The 22,294-nt window shown below is 44.3% G+C and overlaps 1 protein-coding gene across 7 annotated transcripts in view; it reads left to right on the top strand.

Moving 5' to 3' along the window:
* Positions 1–22,294, top strand: part of TNS3 (tensin 3) — a 784,915-nt gene that overhangs the window by 665,208 nt on the left and 97,413 nt on the right. For all 7 annotated transcript variants that reach the window (XM_085607385.1, XM_085607384.1, XM_085607387.1 and 4 more), the window contains 2 exons: positions 582–708; positions 809–892. In XM_085607385.1, the coding sequence (XP_085463511.1) occupies positions 582–708; positions 809–892 (211 nt within the window). The remainder of the gene's footprint in view (positions 1–581; positions 709–808; positions 893–22,294) is intronic.

Here is a 22,294-nt window from a genome sequence, read left to right as displayed (position 1 = left end):
TTCTATTTTCCTACTGGTTGTGGTGTGTGCCAGATAACTAGCTACTATTAATATCTGCTTTCCTTTTAAAGAAAATCTACCCCTACAATTGTGACCCACTTTTAACAAAAAAATTCTCTAAATATTTATACCACATACCACCATCGCATCGCGTCTTCTGTCTGTCCACCTTGGCTCATTTGCATGTCTGCTGTAAATACATTTATAGTTATGCCAAAGTAAAGGTCTCACCAATCACCAACATGCCTTAAACCAATTTTAAGGACCAAGTTGCCAGTTACATGGAAATCAGATCTTGAGAAGCAGGTAGTTAAATCAGCGTAAGCCTAAACATACATATACATAAGGGTTCCTAAAATAAGGCTCACTAGGTCTACAGGCTTGAAATTCTCTGCTAAAAAGGCCTGATTTGGCCATAAGTTATTTTCTAAATCAGTCATTCACTTTAAGTACCCTTAGATTTCAGACATGACTAGGAGTGTATGTTTGACGGATTCCATTACTTCACATGGGAAGGCTAATGATTTGGTTTCACGTGTTCCGTTATAGTTCACTAATGGGTGTATTTGAACCTATTTTAGAAGAGCATCGGTGGCTACCAAAGCAATCATGATGAAGTGGACTCGAGCATCTTCTCTCCGACTAAGAATGGCAGTGATTCCGTACCACCCACTCCGGCTTTTCCTGTGTCGCCTCAGACCCCGTATGGTAAGAAGAAGAAAATCTGCATTCAAATTCATCTACTGTACGTAAATATTGATGTACTGATGCAATCAACTTACCTTGGTGGCTTCTTTCTTTCCCTCAGTGAAAATCCCACCTAGTTTCTCCCAGATGACTCCATTGGGGCAGCCGCTGTTTAATTCGCCTCAGATGTACCAAACAGGCCATGGTAGGAGCATCATTTTTGCGCATTTCACAATCATTGATCTCCGTGTTATGAATAGTTAGTAAGGTGTCATAGTGAGAGATAGTCAATATCACCAGGCTGCTCAGCCTTAGTTCATTAGTTTTTTCACCATGTGCCCTCCATTCTGTGTCCTGAAACACATCTTTTTGTTCCTTTTCATTTGAGTAAAACTATAATGTATATGTCGCTTCCCACTATGTTCACCATGCATTCCAGAAGTACTATGCTTTTTCTGTTTTTCTTATGTCCTAGCCAGTGACTGAATCAAAAACTTCTCCAATCATATTTGCCAATTCTTTTAATATAATTCATAGTAAAACCGTAGTGGTATGAAGAAAACGTTCTTTTTTCCTGATGACGTATACCTAAAATAACCCCTTGTGCACACAATTAAGTGTAATAGCTTAGTGGAATTTGGTGGAAAGTGTAGTACTGTAAAGTGCCCAGGAAATGCTTGGTAAATCCTGGATGAATATATGCGCTCTATTTGAAATGGTGTGAATAAAGCCTTTGTTCATACAAATGAATGCAGGTTGAGACATAAGTGTTCAGCATGTTTTGTGGTGTAGTCCAGTTTAGTAGTATAGACCCTCCGCTGTATTGTGAGATCACAACATTATGTTTAAGGCTCCCAGTTTTCTGCTTTTACAGATAAAAACAGGCAGAAAACATTAATTTTCTTGTCTGTATTAATTTTTAAATGTGGATGGAAACGGAAATTGGTTTGCTCTTTGACTAATTCTAAATACTGCTTGCCATAACTGCTAGGCAATAGATGAGTGGATTGATAGATAAGGGGGTTAAAAAAGAAAGGAATTTTAGTAAAGAGGCTTTAGCAGCAGTAGATAAGCACAAGGTTGATACTGAAATTTGCATATTTTCTTATAAGTGCCCTGATTTATCATAAATGGGTGTTTACAGCACTGAAACCTGGCAGACATTGAACCATGAGTGCATATTTATCGGTTAAATAATTGTGGAACTATACTAATTTCAGCTCCATTTTTCCACAAAATCCAAAATAAATATGGATAAATACTGATAAAATTAGTAAAAAATAAATATGGATAAATACAGATGGAAAAGGCAAAAAAATAAATACCATAAAACCGGGAGCCCTAATTATGTTCCATATTATTTCATTTGCATTGGATTTTTCTGAAATAGGTTTTGTCTCGGGAGGTGGATAATATCATTTTGGTAGTATAGACGTTCAATGGAGGAAGGGCAGTGTCAGATAGGGAAAGTCTTCCCACACAGACCAGATGATTCCATTGAACACTACTTTATTTGCTTGTAGAATGTGTTCCCATCTGCAGTACAATGTGTCATTTATTAGTTTACGGCAGTATGAAATTGTATGGATGGTGAAAAAGTCTTCATTTATTTTCTCACTTCCTCCTAGGCCTATCGAAATTGGCTCACAGTGCTGTTACACACGCTGAAAGAGCTTTTGATTTCTTGTGCTAAAAATATTCCGTTATTATGTCAGCAACTCCCTATCCCAAAAGGAGCCCTTATACGTGCTATGCAAAAATAGTCCAATCTAAGACATTTTTCTTCTCGTTAGACTTGTTCTTGAAACTGTACAAGATTAAATAGACTTAAGTACCACAGTTTAACCACTGAAGATGTTTCCACTGTTGTAAAATACCAGATTTAGTCCATTAAAATGCATCTCAACCTTTGCAGAATTGATTTTCTTTAGAATATATGAAAAAGAGTTAACGAGGAAAACTAAAACAATGTAGTTCACTCTAATTCACCAGAGGCTTAATTCGCTAGAGGATTTTCTGTGTGTGCTCTGTCTTCAAATTTCTCATCATTAGTTGAGTTTAAAGCTTTGTGACTCGTGCAGGGCGGTTTTCCCATGAAATCACTTAGGGTGCTTGCTCAATATGTGTTTGTGCCAACCAGCATAGAATTCCAAAGGCAAGTTCATATATTTGTCATACCGAACTCAATCCAGCCTTTCTTTTCATCCTCGTGAAAATCTGTTTACAGTTTTCAGATCTGGCTTAGTGCCCTTGTTGGAGCAGTGTTTGGTCAAAATTGAGGTTTTTGCGGTTTTAGAGCGGAATATTGTACATTTAGCCCGGACTTCAAACATAACATCCTGTAAATGCCTGCCACTGGTTTCATGCTAGTCCTGATGTGTATTGCTGCCCTGGATAGCACCAAGGCTCCAATTCACAAAATATTTTGTGCACCTGAGTGGCATTTAAGTACGTAGGAAAATGAATTAACATTAATAAATGTCTTAGCTTGGTTCACTGAATTTAGATTAATAGGGAATTATTAGCAGAAAATGCACATATGGTTAATGATCAAGACAACTGGGAGAAAAAAGAGTTTTATACTGGGGAGACCATGCAAAGGCTTTAGAAATTCTCGTAATGTAAGAACTTTCAGGCTTCCACAAAACATTTGCAAAATATAAACGAAACACATACATTTATGCAAACATCCAAAACAATATTGAAATGCAAATGAAGGGGTTTCACCACATGAAAGGACATGCTCCCAGTGGTGCAAACATAGAGTGGAAATCAGACTTTTCATTAACCCTAAACTTGTGGAAAATGTTAGTGTAGAAAGGAGACTTAAGCCTTGAAAACTACAAAGATTGTGGTTGTCCAGGTCCGCCCTGTTTTACTTTCATGAATACTCAGAAAAGTGAGAATGCACGATCAGTTTAGTCATTTCTATTATCTTAAATTTCAGAATGTGTTTGTAAATCCTGGCCAAATACTCAAGCAAACTAAAAGAAACATGTCACATATTCATCTTTTTTAAAAGGTTGGTAACCTTTGCACACCGGGAAACTAAACTAATTCATGGTAGTGTTGAATGGAAATAATAAATTGAGAGGTAATTTACAAAACAAAACCTTTCCAAAAGGTAAGACAATGAAGACTGGTTGAAAAAGAATGAAACAATTGTGGAGGAGTTGGAAATATTTAAAACAATTGATAAAATAAGTGTGTGCAATGATGATTGGCGTATTCAGAGCAATTTAGAGAGATGACTGGTTTGAAGTGCGAACAGGATTTGAGAATTACTGTGGGTAAATCTGTAACACCTGTATACTCTTATAACTACAAATAATAAAATAATGGCTCTGCAGCAAAAGTATGAAGAGACTGGAGTTCAGAAGCCCAATTCTGAAAGGAAGAAAGTGGAGAAACAAGAAGGAAGGAAGTGGAGGAATAAAAAGATAAGGTCTGTGGCTGAACTGAGGTTTCAATTAAACAGCCTAAATTAGTAGAGTGTACATGGAAGGGCGAGTCTAGCTCATCGGAATTAATACTAGTCTTTATAAATGACATTTTCTTTAGTGATAAAATAAATGTCCTTAAAGACTGGTAATGTTTTGGTTTGATATAAACCATTAGACCCTTGTAAACCTTTGGCTATTGTGTGAGGAAAATTGAATGATTCAGCTAATGCAATGGTGGCCTACAGTCCCAGTTATCACTAACTTCCTGGACGTGTATTTGATAACATTCCCTGGGGAAAGGCTTCTGTCATTGGGAAAGGAGGGATATAATATCAGCTTATCGGATCGCAGAAGCAAACTGCAAATCAGTCTATACATTTAGGGTAAGAAACGGCATAGAATTTTTCATATTATCGGGTAGTTATGTTAATGGAGCATTCAAGACAAATTCACCATCTTCTCACGCCTTTAGATCCTATGTTGGGTCCTCATTAGTTTATTGTACATTCATGCATGCAAATAAATGGCAATTAATTAGTAGATCTAAAAACTAAGAAACCTTGCCCACAGGAAGTGTACTATTTCTTAAAAGATTAGTCTGAGGAAGATATTGTACAAACATTGGGGAGAATCCCAGCTAGGTTTAGAATGGTTAATATGGCGACATTGAAACTGAAAACCCTGTTAACTAACAAGATATAAGATAATCTACTCAATGAAATGACAGAGTATACTAATAGATTGCAGTTAATCACTTATTCAGGTGTATTGTACAGAGTTTGAAAGTAAGCACTATAAAAAGACACAATACAATAATGAGTAAAGTGATCTTCAAATGATTTCCTGTAAAAACTGTTTCCCTCAGACATCTGATTTCTACAGTTGTATTTTGAGATTGTTAGACAGGAGAGGCGGAAATAGTTGATTTTCTTTCTTTCAATGAAAAATGTAATTCAAGATCTTATCAGTCCATTTTCAGATTTGTTTTAAAACATATATTGGAAAGTAAATATTATGTCGGACTGCTAGTTGCCATTCACATCAATTTCACAAATGACAAACTGCTCACAAGTGCACTGGAGAAATTTCAGTCAGTTCGGGATCCACTGTTGTGAAATAAAGGTGCTCTGTTTTGAAGTCTTTTGTGAAGTTTTGAAAACTTGATGATGCCTTTTGAGGTATTGCTATTAAGATTTGTGGTAGGGGAGTGGGTCATTTCATGATTTCTAGGTGCATAAACATTTGGTGGCAGTTTGAATTTTTTTTTTTTTTTTTGAAACCTTTATTACAGAATTCAAAAAATATACAAAGATGGGCCTACAACCTTCAGGCCGGCCGCTAGCAAACAGTAAGAGCATAGAATACAGTCAGTAAACACACGCTGCAGCGTGAGAGAGATCACAGGAGTTGAAAGAAGCGTTGGCGGCCACACCGTCCGGACCCCCCACATGGCGGTTCCATTTTTATATAAGAAACGACAAACAAATCCACAAGGCAGCCAAAAGTCAAAGCAGCAGTATGAGCTCCCCTGGGGAGGACCCTACCGATCCACAGGAATAGCGGGGGGGATAGGCCGGGGCGGAGTCAAAGTGGACTCAAGGCCCAGAACCAAGGCGACAAGCAGACTAGGGAGACGGGGCCAGTGCCAGATCAGGCGTCAGCGGCGGGGTACAAATTCCGCCACGGTAGGAGTTCCAGGGGCCCCACACTTTCACCCATTTCCCAGGCTTACCTCTCGCAACATACACTACCTTTTCCCGAAACATACACCAATCCATGTTGTCCTTCCACGCCGAGACCGTTGGCAACCTCTGGGAGCCCCACAATTGCGCTATGTCACGCTTGGCCACCATATATCCAAGAGTCACCCTCCACGTCTGCTGCACTGAGTAGTCAGTCGGCTCCCACACATTCAGCAGACATCTCCTCGCCTCGGGAAGCAGCGTCACATGCGTGACCGCCTGCAACACCGCATGCACACCACGCCAGAATCGCGCCACCTCCGGGCATTCCCACAAAATATGGAGGAAGGTCCCTAAAGAACCACACCCACGCTTACACAACCCATCCACGGCATATCCCATACGCATCAGACCCGGCCCCGTAACATAGACCCTATGGAGTATTTTGAGCTGGACGAAGCGAAGGCGAGCCGGTATGGCCACCTCTTTCGGGGAGGCCACTGCAGACACCCAGTCCTCGTCATCCAGCTCCAATCCATCGGCAACCCATGCCTCACGAAGGCTAGTCAGCAGTCCCGAGCGATCGTTGATGAGCTTTTTGTAAATCAATGAAATCGTGCCGTCCGGTACATGCCCATCTAGCACTCTATCTTCCAGAGGGGAGTACTCCGGGATGGAGGCAACATCCGGGAATACGGAGCACAGCGCGTGACGGACCTGTATATATCGGAAGTACTCCCTGTCCTGCAACTGGAATTCAGTCTGCAGCACATCGAACGTTTTGAATCCCCCCCTCGTCCAGAGATCGCCCACCTTGCTGATGCCTATCATGTCCCACTTCTCAAAGCCCTTCGAGGTCCACAGGGAGCCCAGCCGCTCAGATGCATACAGTGGCGTCGCCCGGGTCAACCGATCCTTCCACCCCATCGCCAAGTTTGCCGCGTGCCACACCCGTACCGCGACCCGCGTAGGGCCCGTCAGACGTGCGTCGAGCGATCTATAATAAAGCGCCCGATTATAGTCGCCACCCGGCAGTAACAGTTTATCCATTTCAAAGGCCGGGATAAGAGCGGGCCCATAAAGGCCGTGGTTTATAGCAGCCAGCTGGGAGGCCCAGTAATACCGTTTGATGTCTGGGAGGGCGACCCCCCCGTCGTACCACGGGAGCGTCAGCTTCGCAAGGGCGATACGCGGCCTACCCTCCCAGAACAGGCGTCGCTGCAGACTCTCCACATCGCGAAAGTAGCGCGCCGGGACAACGTCCATCGTGTTCTGTAAAGCGTATAGGAAACGTGGCAGCGACATCATCTTAAACAATGCCGCACGGCCGAGCGGTGAGAGCGGCAAGCGCCTCCAACGCCCCACGTCCTCCTTCAGGCGCTGGAGGGGGGGGGAGCAAGTTCTGTTTATATCGGGCCTCAGCGTCCAGGGTAATGAAGATACCCAGGTACTTAAATCCCTGCGGAGCGACCTGGATAGGACAACCCCGCGGGAGGATAGGAGCCTCCCCGGAAAGGACATACACACAGGATTTAGCCCAGTTGATGACTAAGCCGGAGTTGCGGCCAAATGAATGCAAAACATCCACTAGTACAATCAGCGATTTACGCGGGGAAGCAAGGTATAAAAGAATATCGTCAGCGTAAAGGGATACGCGATCCTCATACTCGGGGGTCCATCGGAGACCACGAATAGAAGGGTGCCACCGCAGCCACTCCGCCAGGGGCTCCAAGGCAAGCGCGAAGAGGAGCGGCGATAGCGGGCAGCCCTGCCGCGTGCCCCTGCCCAGCTCAAACGGAGCCGACACTCTACCGTTCACCGCCACCTGCGCCAGCGGTCCGGAGTATAACAGTTTCACCCAACCAATGAATCCCGTCCAAAACCAAACTTAGCCAGCGTCGCCCAAATATATGGCCACTCAAGCGTGTCGAACGCCATAGTGGCGTCCAGGGACGCCAAAATGGCCGGCTCTCGTATGAACGGGACCCGCGCGAGCACCCCATGCAAACGCCGCAGGTTGAGCGCGGTGTTGCGATGAGGGATAAAGCCGGACTGGTCCTGGTGAATCAGATCGCCTACCACGCCAACCAGCCGATTAGCCAGCACCTTGGCGAGAATTTTGGGTTCCGCATTCAACAGCGAAATGGGCCTGTAAGACGTGACCCGATCCCGCGGCCTCCCCTCCTTATGAATAACCACGATAGTGGCCAGACGCTGGTCCAGCGGGAGGGAACCCGCCGCGCGGGCCGCGAGGAACATAGCACGGAGATGCAGTTTGAATTTTTTAAGCACATTTCATGAAAATGTTGTGACATTTGATGCTAAAAATTTGTATTCTCAACACCAATTTGTCATCCTTGACTAATACGGCGGTGGAAAAGCCTATGCCATTGTCCTGCATGGATGAACGCATTGGTGGAAAAAAACAATCTATATGTGTGGCTGGTACATTTATTACTGTGGACCATTAGCTGATTTCCTCATAAAAGTCACAATAAGGAGATGCCCAAAAAGTATAAAACCTTAAACAACTACAAGCAAACGTTTTCAATCCAACCAATACATGGCAGACTTCAGTGTGTAAATGTAAATCTATTAACGCTACAAATGTAGGTAACTGCTTTCATACTACAGGTTGATAGGCTCCTGACATTTATTGTGTCACAGACTCCGGGAATCTGCCTGTCAGGATTTCAATATTAGTGCAGGAAGCTTCCGCTCTGAGATGATCAGTTTAGGCGAAATTGTTAAGGGGTTGTGGAAATTTGCAGCCTTTCTAGGGAAACTTTGGGATCCAGCCCCAAAGGTCAGATTCAGTTTCCTCCATTTGCTGTTGATCTAAATACTACTGGCCTCAAATCATTGCCCAGCGGGGTGGCAGTGAGCAGTGTGTCTCTGCTGCCAATCTGACCACAGCACTCATCTCGTGAGCCTTGAAATGACTCTTGCCTCTTTCACTTCTGCCAAGCTATTCTAACCCCTGTTACTTCATTGCCCTCTGAAACAAATTCACTCTCTTTCCCACTAAATATTTCTTGCTGCCAGCCTGGTGGGACTAAATCTGCTTTCTGGAATGAGCACCCCTACTGTGGGACTGCCTACTCTTCCATCAAGTTTCCAATGCACTTCTCTGTTGTACCAGAAACATTAGCCACCCCTATCATCAGACTCCAGTTCTCTAGCTCTTTCATTACAGTGATTACACCTGCCAGTGTCAGATGTCAGACAGAGTCAACTAAGAGCTCTTCCACTGTGCTTTTTTGTAGGGTGCCTACATCCTCTTTGCTGCAGGATTTTCTTTGCCTGACCCTCACTGCCTTCTGCTGCTATGCACATCATGGTCATCACCACATAACATACTGAGCCAAAATTTATAGGTTTTCTCAAAAATTATGCATGTATGCGTGTTACGTGAAATGCTCATGCATGGTCTTTGCATAAGAAAGTTCACTGTATTTTCCATATTGTTTTAAAAGTAATATGGTTAGCGTTGCTAGTGCAGGACGCAGCCACAACACAGAACTCGTTTACAGTTTCCACTAGACAGTGCTCACACCATTCTCATATGAGTTAAAATTACACGAGAAACATAAGAAAACAACAATTTGTGATATACAGGAAACTTAATATGTGAGATTTGCACAAGATTACGAAGACCAAAAAAATATCTGGAACTAAGTACACATTGAAATAAGTGGGCCTGCTGGAGAAGTAGGGGTTGGAGCAGGTGCTGAAAGTGCCAATAGTCAACAGTAAATTAATAACATCCAGTCGCCCTGCATGTTTTCTTTCCTAATTGCCTGAGCATGTGAACTCTTGCCAAATCTTGCAGGCCAGTCTCATTTTACTTTGGGGTGGGCGAAAATGTTCACTTGCATGTGATTTTTGTTAAAAAAAAAATGCATATTATATAAAATACATTTTGCCAGTCTTTTAAAAAAAAATTACGAAAGGGCATTCCTTGTCTACAGAAATCACAAAAAGACACCAGAAGGAGTCTGCTTGGAGTAAAATGTCCGGTAGCACACATCAGTTTCACAGTTTCGGTGATAATATTTTCTGCTCAAACCTATCGCCCACAGGTGAGAACTAAGCAAAAAGGTTTAACAAGAGGATAACAAAAATAACATGAAATACCCAAGAACCAACAGTTAGCATTTACGCAAGATTTTGCTTGTGTAAAAAAACATTTCACCTGGACCTAATTTTACCCTGCCATGTATTTTGAAGAGGGTAGTTCCTATGTCAGTGTATGTCAGGGGTCTCCAACCTTTTCTGTACCTAAAGCTACTTAAGTTCACTGAAAAATGTTCTGAGCTATTAAAATTATAAGTGTTGTAACAGTGACTACATCACTGAAAAGATTACAATAGTGGCCACCGTATGCAAGATTACCAGTAGTGATCTCCTCAATGCATCAGGCAGAGTTGTCAGCAGAAATGAAAAAATGTGTTGCCAAATTGGAATGTCTCTATAAGGGTAATAATTGATAGCCACAACTGCAATGCCACTGGCATCACGCTACAAATATTACTAATACTGCATGATTTATCACTCAAATATTAGATTTGAATATATTTGAAATCCTTTATCACCTTATGCATTCTGAAATGCACACATTTTCATTGTGGATTCACGCATTTTAATTTTGATATACGTATATTAATTCAAACAAACAAAACCTTCTAATTTAGTAGGCTGGGCTGTATAGAGGAGAGATATTTCTAGGTAACTGAAGAGCGACCAGTAGCTCCCTAGGGTCTTGTTGGAGAAGCCTGGTGTATATATGTATAAACACTATCTGTCCTTGGGTGTGAAGTCTCATAGAGGTAAATAGATTTTGTTGTGGAAAACCTGTGAAGATAACTGTCCACTCTTGTATTTACAGTCCTGTTCCCTGCAGAGAAATGACCTTCCCTTTGGACACACACCACCCTTTTCCCTCCTCACCCGCCCCCTCCCATTCCTTCTGTTTGTAAGCAAGCTCACTGGTGAGAGAGCTGCCTTCAGCAGAGTTTCCTGTGCAGTTCAGAAGGCGGTGGACAGAGGCTCATTATGTGGCCCTTTCATGAAGAGATAAAGACCCCTTTGTCTATGAAGTCTCAGTACTAATTGCGCCTTCTTTGTTTCGTTCATTCTTCAGGTAATAAACTTTTGAGGCTGAAACTGTGCTGCAGTAGCAGCCAAGGGACCCTGGGAGCAGACATTGTGTGCTCCGAAGCCCTGCTCACGGATACTAATTGCTTTTTCTGATGCTATGGCGGAAAGCAAAAGAAACTGTGCAAATCTCTCACTGACACTGGCTTCGTTGAGGCGGGTTTACAGTTCACCCCAGTCCAGTGCATGTGCTTTTAACAATACTAATTTTGTTCTGCATGTCCATTGCAGTTCTTGGCCAACAGTAAACTTCTTAAATTAGCATTTTGTTCTCTGCAGGCACTAGGTTTAGTCCCCATAGCTGCAGCAGCCATGTCATTGTTTTACATAATCTGCATTAGTATTATGGTAGTTGGTAAAGAGCGTCAATGCCTCAACTGTATTCTGCAGTCCTCTAAAGGTCATCTGCATTCCTCGATTTATTAGCAAAGGAAAGCTCAAAAAGCCCAGATGTTGGTGCTCGGCCATGCCAAGGCATTTATCGCTCTGTGCTGGTGTCTGCTCAGCAGAGACAGAGAAAGCTGTTCTCCTTTCTTTCCATCACCCTAGTTGCATAGTGATACATAGTGCCAAACAAGTTAAGGAGTCTTCACTGCTGTGTGCTGAGCAAACTAAATATCCCCTCAAAATTCAAGCACACGGCATGGTTATCAGGGTTCATTGCAGTGCTCACACCTTCTTTGCTTGAATAGTTCCAACACTACTGAAGCGTTTACTACTTACCTCAGAGGTAAGTTGGAAAACCACAACTTCAGTCTGTTCTTTGAACTGCTAATTAAATCAAAGCCCTCAGCATCACATCTCCCAAAATGTCTTACTTTACATCGGCTGACCAAGGGAAACTCTATCTCTGTTGATAGCAGTTTTGAATGGCTGATATCTGGTCTCGGTGTAAAATAGGTTTCCAGGTGCATGTCTACGCCATAGCAACTTGCTTCAACCATGTTGAACGTCATAAATCAGATACATGCTTATATAGACGGCTGGTGGTTGACTTTACCCTGTCCCTATCAGGGACTCGAGGTGCTAAAAGTTAACATGTTAATGAGACTTCTCTAGAAACTATAAAAGAACCCACCCTCCACTCACAGAATTGATTCTACTTGACAGGACATTTTTAAAATTCTTCTGGGAGGGTAAGAAGCATATATTCAGAGTAGCATTCTTATTAGCTAAAAGGGAAGGGGTGGCTTGTGATTAAAAGATCACATGAGGCTAAAATGCTTTGTGTCAAAAGGTCAAGGGAGTGCTCATTAGGGTCTTAATCCTAAGGGCCGGTGGGAGACAGCACTCTATTCACGCCTCCTTTTGTTCCTGTGTTGTTACGGGTCAACTTTTCTTGCCTTTTTAACACTTTGGGATCATCATAACCCTCTTGGAGGGCGGGTTCTCCCCTGAACCACAGTAGTTATCATCCTCCTCTGTGGATCAGTGCTTTGACAAATAGAATGAAAAGGTGCACGATGAATTTGTAAGTTTATAATCCCCTTTCAGGAGCTATAGGAATCATACTGACTGCATGCTTCAACTCTTTTTTACAAGCACAACTTGTTCACTGTGCTGCAAGCTACCCCCTTCATTTCTCCAGGATTGTAATCCCCCTATTAATCTAGCAGCAGACACTCTTAGATATTCCACTCTATCTCGGCTGCTGCCTGTCCAACCAGCTCAATAGCTCTTCTCTTTCGACAAGCTGGGCAGAATAGCTAGTGACGCCTGTACCTAAAGGGAATTTGGTTAAGGCGTGGAAAACGCAGAACAAGGTTGTGTTTTGACTTTGCTTCAGAGGCGTCCAAAATAAGACAAACTCTTGAGTGCTTCGGTTGCTTTAGGTTGCAGATTTACAAGATAAATGCAAGTGTGACGGGGCATGTTCACGGAAAGGGCAAGCCACATTGGGTCATGTCTTTTAAATTTGCCCCAAGATATATCTGCAGGTCGTCGAATCCCCTAAAAAGTGTACTCAAATTAGACATACCACCGTTTCTGATGATGGTTTTTATTGATATGAATAAGGACATTCACCAGATCATTCACTCCTTGAATAAGATTGTGGTGCATAAGTGTTTTGCAATGTGCAGGCTGATCATTGTGCTCTAGAATAAGAAAACTCCACCAACATGTGATAAGTGGCCCACACTTCCAAGTCTCCAGAACTGTTCGCGTATATATCCTGGCTGAACTAAACAGACTGTCTCGTCGTTTATAGGAAGAGCTGGTGACGTTCTACATATGGACACCTTTCCTCCATCAACCCAGACTGGTTTGCACCGGTGCACTAACAAGTGTTTTGCCGCTGTCCTGCCTGCTTGCATCCTCTTGAGTGACTAAGAAACTGGTTGTGTCTGGGGAGACACATTTCTTCAAAGATATACACATTTCAACTTGAATTGTTGATTATTCTGTATTATTTACGTAGATGCTGTGCATAACCAGATATTTCTATTTTGCATTTATTCTGCAATCACGGGCCCGCTGGTATCATATGACTATATTATTTTGATAATCAGGACCGTTTAGGTGAAGTTTTAAAAAATACCCTGATTAAGAGCTGTAAATAACCAGGTGTAATAGTCACTTCTGTAGTAATAGTGAAACAGCAGAGATTTGCTACCACCTTTATCAAGTTAGGCAGGAGTTTTACAGATTTTTACCAATTCACACAATTGTATAGTTCAGTATTATATAGCTTATAATAATTCATTTTATGCCCAAGAAAACCTAATGACTTTGTATTTTTATTTATTAGCACATGTGTCACATTTGTTAGGTACGCAACTAATCATCTGCTTAAATCATCATTTGCGAGTTTTGTGTGACATCAGGGTCACAGAGGTCGGACCAAGAAACTTCCACTCCATCTTAATGTCATTCCTGGGTAGATAGTATCCTTACCAACCGAGTTGCACAAGCATATCCTTATGTGATTTATTTCCTGTGTACAGTTCATATAAAATATATATAAAGTGCAAACATGTCACTATAGTGGAATCAACACATTAAGTAGCTCACACAATATTACATTAACACCCTCACTTGGAGCCAGCGGCTAATTATTTGAGGAATCCCAGGTGTGGTAATACTTCTGATATCATAGGGGGAAAATGCCAAATAGTGAGTTAAATCCTGTGATCATGCAGAACATTATAGTGAGATAAGGTTGTGTTTCAACACACATTTTGGCTCTGCCCTCTAATAGTTATGGCAGAATGCCACGCCAGTGGTGTCAGTGCCCTTGTTAATAGCGCTAAGTGACATAATTGTAGCCAATTCTAAGGGAATTCTGGTCTACAACACTGACCAATAACTATTCGGTGCATAATCGTGCCTAAATTAAAGAAAATGCCGCTACTTGGCCAGTATAAATGTAGAGCTTCAGTTATGACATTAGTTTACCAGCAGCACAGTAATGCATGTTGTCTGGACTTTCCTGTTGGTTTCATTGAGAAGTGATACCTTTTGGGGTTTTAGTGACGAAGGGCCTGATTACGTAGGTGGTGAAACCACCACCGACAGCCTGTCGGTGGTGGTTTCACCATCATCGTAACCAGGTTTTCCGCCCGCCAGATTTCCATAGCGTCGGAAACGTGGCGGGCGGAAAGACCGTCCGCCCTGGTTTCAACAAGCGGACTGTACCCGACCGCCTGTCGGAACTCACCGCAGTCCCAGTATTGCGGCAGTGCCTGCCAGACACCGCCGTTGGGATTATGACATCCCTTTCCAATGGTCTTTTCGCTGCGGTCAAACTGCCATGAAAAGACCGGCGGAAATGGATTTGGGGGCCCGTAGCGGGCCCCTCATTATCCCAGGGCCTGGCTCAAGGGCACTGGGGGGCACCTATGGTGCCCCCTACATATCCCTGCACCATGTGGCTGGCACCGCATGGTGCTTGCCACATGGTGCAGGGATATGCCAGTTCCTTCATTTTTGCATTGCGGCGGGGGCTGCTGAACTCATTCCCGCCACAATGCAAAATATAAGTGATGCGACCGCCGTGGTGGCGGTTGCATCGTAATTCAGAATGTGGGCGGCCGGTCCCAAATCCAAAACGATGGCTTCAGTCCGTCCGCCATCGTAATGAGCCCTTAAGCTTGCCTTAGCTATCTCCAATTGTCCTATATGTTGGTAGATTCTGGCAGACTTATTGCACCTCTCACTGAACAAGCTGTAATCCTGCATATGGGGTAATAATACCTGCCAAACTTTAAAAACTCTGATGTGAACGTCTGGTGGTAATTTCAATTCAGTTGATTCTGTAAATGACCACTGCAGTCTGAACCATAATTTAAGTAGACCTGTGTCCATAATCAAGCCATGAGCTGGCACATGCAGTGCAATACTAATGTGATTGCTTGTAAATATATGCTCAGATTTAAAATACTGACAGGACTTAACTACAACTTCCAGTGTGCTTTTTCTAAAGCGTTAACTGGGGCGGGGTGTACTGGGGAGTGGGTTAGACATACATTTATAAATATTCTGGTTTAGTTCCTGGACACTGAAGCTGGGACTTATTGAATAATTGTGCTTTGGTTATGAAGTCTTGGAAGAACCCTCCTGTGCAGCACAATGGTAGAGACACTTAGGATGGTGGTTTTTCTGCACCCTGACTTCTCTAACCTTTGCATTGCGTGGTGTTTGCTTGTGCTGACCAGCAGGGCCGATGAGCCCGCTTCAGAGTGCCGAGTTCAGCATCAGTGTGCCAGTGGTTGTATCGACGCTGTCATTGCTGGAAACGTGTGTTTTTTGCTACCAGACTTGGATAGAGTGACACGGCAACCAGTCTCGCCACAGACTATGCTGCTTCACTTAGTTTTTTTTAATATATATAAATACATTTTGCTTGTTAATTGTCGTTTTAGCCCACCAACAGTGTTCTTTGTATTTCAGTGTTTGCAATTCTTTTCCGTACTGCCGATGCCTTGTGCCTCAGAGTCCCCAAAGGTATCAATACAATGGTCGCCTTCTTTCAGTGTATTAATATGCTCCAGTGACTCGGGTAGTGCTGAGATGAGGTGGGGTAGGAGGATAACTAAACAACCAGCAAATGCCAATATTGGTCCGTTTGCTCTCGGTGGCTGAGTTTCGCGTTTCTTAAAGCCCGACTCCCACCAGGCTCTAATGAAACAACGAGCCCTCTTGACGCCTCCGAAGCGACCGAGCTGCTAAAACAAACCAGCAATTCGAAGAGCTCTAAACACAAATCCCGTCTCCCGATAAACCAGATAAAAACGCGGTGTACGCCAATGAAGCCCGGTCAGCAGGCTCTCAGTTGAAGGCCACTGAGGGGTGTCACTGTCTGCAATCGACGTAAAACAACAGCTCCCCCCCCCCCCCCCAGCTCAGCCTTCGGATTTGTGTTTCTAACAAACGATCCACTTTAATAAATGGGCTTTTCTTCAATTACTGGCTTTCCGTTTATTTGAGCAATGGATGTTAATGTGATTGAATCTTTTGGGGGGTTTCGGGGGAGAGAGGAGGGGCGCCGGGTTCACAGACGTAGAGGAATTGAAAGGCGACGCCCCCCTGCTCTTGGCCAGAGGGCGGCGCACCATTGATGGGCAATTAATTTGTTTTCCTCCTGGACCAACAGTGAGGTGGGTCATTGGTACTTTCAACCTGGAGAATAATGGGCACGCGCCTCGTTAAAAAAAATAACATTTAAAGTCATCTGGCTCAAATGGCACAATGAAGAAAAAAAATCCCTTGTAGTTGCCCTCAGGGCGCTATGTGTGAGAAACAGCACGTGACACGCTCCTGGTGTCCCACCCCAAGGGAAGGGGACTGTGCACAAGTAGTGCTTTTAGTTCGCAGCAGAACCCCTTCCATTGTTACATCAACAACTTGCTGCGTACAGCGTAAATATCACATAATTTGTGTGGCTGCCTTTTCTGTAGCCTAACGGGTGTCTAATTGATGAATGTGGTCCTTTAAGCTGATCCCTCTGACCTAAACTAAAAGAGATGCCCTCACTCTATGGAGGTGTTGGCTACCCTACGATAATTTTCAATTATATACTTTAAAGAAACAAAACAAAATCTAAAACTTAACCCATAAAAAATCTATTTACCTCTAAACCGCCAGCCCCACAACAAACAGCATTAATAAATGGTTGACCAGTGTACACATCAAAGCTCGCGCAGTTGTGAACTTTGAAAAGTAAATGATTCTCGCAGTGGACTCCGCTAGGTGACTTTTGAAAAGTAAATGATTCTCGCAGTGGACAAGTACTTAATAAAATGTTTTACACCAAGAGGGACTTGAAGGGCGTAAAAATTCTGTCTTGCCCCAGGCAGCTATTGTTATCACCTCTGTTTTAACCAAGGATTTTGGAGAAGGGTGTTTGGGCATTTCATCCCATGCTACTCAAACTTTACAGGTTAATTCACAGTATGTTCTCTTAAAACTGTGACTTTGCCTCGCCCATGTGCAAGGTATTATTTCAACCCTTCACCTCAAAGGGAATCTAGCATTTAAGTTTATTTACTTGTCTGTTAAAGCTCTTCAGTTTCCTCTTTGCTGGAAAAAATAGGGAGCACTACATCATTAACGTGGACTCCCACTCAAAAAACAGCAAGAAAAAGTTTGTTGTGTGTGTATTCGACCTTTTACTGGACACCAAGGTCAGACTGACCTATAGGGGAATCGGGCAGTGCCCAATGGGCTGTTCTCAGAGATCAGTGTGTGGGCTGTTTTTTAACCGTTTTTGGGCCTGTTTTATTTCCAGGTTGGCCGGTGTTTACTGTTGATTTCCCTGATATTCCCACAAACATTGCCTGCACCAAAAATAAATCATGCAGTCTCCCATACCTTGCAAAACACCTATACAGGATGTCTTCCCATTGTCAAAACTGGCCTGATTTTGTAAATGTGAGCCACCTTTTAACTATCTCTTTCGCTAATGGGCCAGTTTTATTTTTGTGCCCTCGCCTGTTTTTTGCCCCAGTCCGACCCTGCTGGACGCTGCCTTATGATGCACAGTTTTGTGCATCCTGCATCTCTTTGGTGTTTGCATCTGCGCGTGGACGATCCCTTCAGGATGTTGGACCACGTCACATGCAGGGTGATATAAGGGGACAACAACTTGAGGATCTTTCAACGTCACTTTAAGCTGCTCAATCTGCTTCCTACATCTTTTAGAGGAGGGGCCATCAGGTTGAGTTTGAGAGGGCTCTGGGCTTGGTCATTGGTGCGCCCTAGCAGTGTCACTTCCGGGCCAGCTTTGTAAGGGGTGTGAGGCTTTCAAGGGCCAGCACTCACAAGCGCATCCTGGATCTGCTTTTCTTGCATCCAGGGCTGGCCTTTAGCATGGGTGAGCTGAGCCCATAACTGGGCCATCGACGTCCGGTGGGGTGCCAGGAGCTGGTTCCATGCAGGTCATGCAGCAGTGTCACTCTGAAATGGCTCCAGCGAGTCAGACCACACTGTGTTTAATAATTCTTTTTCTTAGACAGGTTGCATAAGCCCCATTAAAATCCTATTGCTCTCCCATCTCCTCACTCTCTACCCCTTCTCATTTACAATATGTCATTCGCATGGAAGGCGCTGAGCTGTGGGTGATTCAGGTGAGAGTGGGGGAGGAGAGCGCAAGTTTGTGTAATCAGCCGAGATTTGACCTTGAAAACAATAGTCCGACCCCTCCAGCGCCACACTGTCCACCCCATGGTCACATTTTACTTAGTAGAAACAGCATGGAAGAAATGGGTAGACAGGAGAAAACCGGGCAGTGAAGGTCTCACTCGGGAGCAGCTGAACCTCTAGAACACTAAATTCTAATTATTTTCTAAACATGAAACATCTTACATATTTCTGGTCACATAATGCTGACAAATAGGAAACTATTTTGCTACTCGATTAGTGGTATTTTGTTGAGCTCTGTCTTTTCTGTTTGGGTTGTAGCCATTGCAGTTTTGTTGCGCCTCACTATAAATACAGGACTTCAACTACCAGGATGCAAAGAAAATACATATTTCATAAATTAATGGAGATAATGCTTTGCTCCTTGTATATCTCAAGTTACAGACTACAACTAGGATGAAAAGCGGGGGTGGGGGGGGGGGACTCAGGGGTGCCAAATTTGGTTCTGCCCAGGGTGCTATCTGAGCAAAGGCCAGTCCTGCTTGCAGCAGTCGTTAAGTGACCATGCCCCTTTCAGTTCATCCACATATGAATAGCTTTTGAATATAGTGTGACTAGCTCTTCCCACAGCGAGGGTGCAAGTGCATGCCTTTATAGGCACACATATACCGCTTTTAATGAAGCGTCACTAGAGGTCTCTGAACGCACAGAGACTGAGAGGCAAAGAACCCCCTAATCTGTGGTGTTTCTCATCGTAAGGACTGTCTGCAGCATGACCCGCTCCTATTGGCAGGCTGGGCGTGTCGGGCACCTCTGACATGTCCTGTGCTAGTACTGTGCGTAGTTTCCTTCCAACATCCTCTCTGAGAGCCATGCTCCACTCTGGGGAATACATCCGAACAACTTTAAGAGGAAACCGGTCGTACATTATTTGCAGTAAACCGTTTCCCAAGGCTCTTCCTGTGCACTGAAATGCATTTGGAAAAGAAGAAAATACAGACATTCGATGGCGCAGGATAATGCAGGCTGCTGCTTTTGGAAGAAGCGGGATAGAATTGGGGCACTGGGTTTGAAAAAGGGCAAAAATAGATGTCCTAAACATCGCCAAATTGGATGCTCTTAGGGTTTGCCCCCTATTTCCAGTGATGCAGCGATAATACCGGGCCACTTTCTCTATAGATCTGTGTATTCTGCTGCTGTTAAACCATTTTCATGATAACTATGTGTATTAAGACCATATAATTTGCAATAAATTATACTGTTTGCTGATAGATTAAGTTTGTAACTTAATTGACTACTCCCCGAGTCCAGGCAATGCCCATCAAAGAAAAACAAAAAGAGTTAGGTAAATTGTTTGAATTAATCTCAGCCACTAGTAATTATTCTGGACTGCATTCCAGTACTTCAGTCTTTTTTTGCCCACTAAGCCACCTCAGACAGGAACCAACTGTATGCAAATCAGCCTTGGTCCAGCTCCAGTAGGAACAGTCCAGCCAAAACTGTCAGGTTTTGTCCCTGGTGAACCAGAACATAAGCAACCCAAGACCAGTTTTTGCCTATTTGGGCCTCATTAGTAGGGTGAAGCTCGAGTCCCATGGGGCTGTGAGCACAGCACCCGCATTTGGGTCCATCTGTCGCACTAATGTAAACAAAAATGCAATGGTTGGGTTGGTTGAATTATTCGCAGCCACTGGTAAACCCGAAGACACTCGCGTGCCAGTGAGTCTCCCGAGGTTCACATCCATATGTCACCCTGTGTGGGCATTGAAGTGCCTCTCCGGACCAGCAAAGGATATATTGAGGCATGGCTGCATGAAGGCATTTTAGGGGCATAGCCTGAATATTTGTATGTGATCCTCATAGATTTTGACATCATACAGGACAATGGGTCCCACAAGATTCCATTTTCTAATGCGGTTGCGCTGACGTGTCTTCTGCGCTTGTAAAGTATTGTGGTCCACTATAGCAGCTCAATGGGTTGAGCACCCACTGCAGAAATCTTTGTGCAAACTACTGGTGACATATCCGAATCACGTGTGCGTCCAGGTCAGTCCACCGGAGTCTTTCACCCCTCTGATACCAATAGAGCACCATTAAGAAGACATAGTTACACCTGCCAGGTATAGTGCTGCAAAATGGCAAAAACTGCCAGGGAGCGCTACAGCTAAGTATACACGAACGTGAATATTATTGTTGCATTGTGGATTTCAAAGCCATTTGGCGGATCCGCATTTATTTCAGAGATGTTCCCTAGTTCTGTAAAAGGAAAGCCCCGAATCATGTTTTCAGCATTTACCCGCGGCCCTCTTGCGTCACTTCTGACAGCCGCCCGCCTCCTCCTCCTGCTTCTGTTTCCAGCATGGCTCCTTCATCTGATGATGCACTGGAGTTCTTAGGAGATGGAGCGACTGAAGAGGCCAGGGTCAGACTGTGAAAGAAAAGACACTCGAGGGCTTTGTTGCTGGACACAGAAAGGAACGAGAGCCGGGCACTCGCTAACTCCTCCCTAGACCACCCCCTGCCATTTGGCCTTTTACTTTCTTATTTTGTCGGACACAGCGGCAGTAGTTTGGGAAGCGCGGTAACAAAGCTGCGTGTGTCGGTGGGGCGAGGGGGGGGGGGGGGGCTTAAAAGTCACATTCGAATGAGGCGGAGTCAGCAGAGCGTGAATGGAGGGAGTGCGAGTGTGACAGGAGAAGGCAAAAACCAACAGAAACATTCAGTGGATTCGACGCCCCCGGGAGAGCGGACGGTGCCCCGTTGTCAGAAGAAGCCGAAGTACTTTATCAGGAGGAAATCCCTCTCCCCTTCGGTGCTTTCTGGAGAGGGTTTGAGATCTGCCTACTCTGCAGTGTGTGCGTAACCGGGGGAGAGCGGGGGGTGGGAAGGGGAGGAAGCCGGCCAGCAGTCCCGGGAGCCTCCCGCCCGCAGTCTTTGCTCGCTCCAGCTGCCAGGCAGGCGGCGCTGCGTTTTGAAGTGGAGGCGAGAGGGGGAGGCTGACGGGACGTTTCTGTCCCGTGGCGAGCTTTAAAGAGCCCCCGCTTCAGCGAGAGGAGCCCGGCCATGACTTCTTCCATAGGTAGGTGTGTTTTGGGTTTGGGGGTTTTCGCCGCCTTTGTGCTCCGTGTCCTGTGCAGTTTTTTCCAGCACGCTTCACGGTGGTTCTTAAAATGCAATTTCCTCGGCTCTTTCGATACGCTTCTATTGTCTTGAGTTCCCACAAGTCAAAGCACAGCTGCGGCCGGAATGCAATCTTTGTGGTGGGCGGAAAGGCAGCCAGAAATGTGCCGGTGTCTTATCCGGCTTGCCATCAGCATGTTGTAATGCACAATTATTGAACATTACATACCATGCAGCCGTTTACTTTGCAAAGTAGACTGCTGGCGTCTGGAGGGCAGACAGACGTGTCTGCATGCGCCTCAGTGTGTTTGTGTGTTTTTCCCTATTTTACATTGGATACGGTGCAGATAACCTAGAAAGTGTGACGTGACGACGTATTTCGTCGTTGTTAGTGCATCTGTCCACGTTGTGTATCTGGTACTCAGTGCTGTCTGTGAGAAGTCCTGTAAAACCACGAGCTCGTCCAATAAGCAGTGTGCACCACCAGGAACTTCAATTAGGTGACTCACCCTGTGATTGCCTGCTCCCAGGGAACTCCGGTCCGCGCTGGGAATGATGATTACCACTGAGAGGGAGCGCCGGCCTCCCGTTTTACTGCACAGGAATCTTGCCATAGGTTTGTGGAAT

Source organism: Triturus cristatus, chromosome 5_2 (genome assembly GCF_964204655.1).
Source record: "Triturus cristatus chromosome 5_2, aTriCri1.1, whole genome shotgun sequence".
NCBI classification, from domain to species: domain Eukaryota; kingdom Metazoa; phylum Chordata; class Amphibia; order Caudata; family Salamandridae; genus Triturus; species Triturus cristatus.
This window is presented reverse-complemented; position numbering and strand designations above follow the sequence as displayed.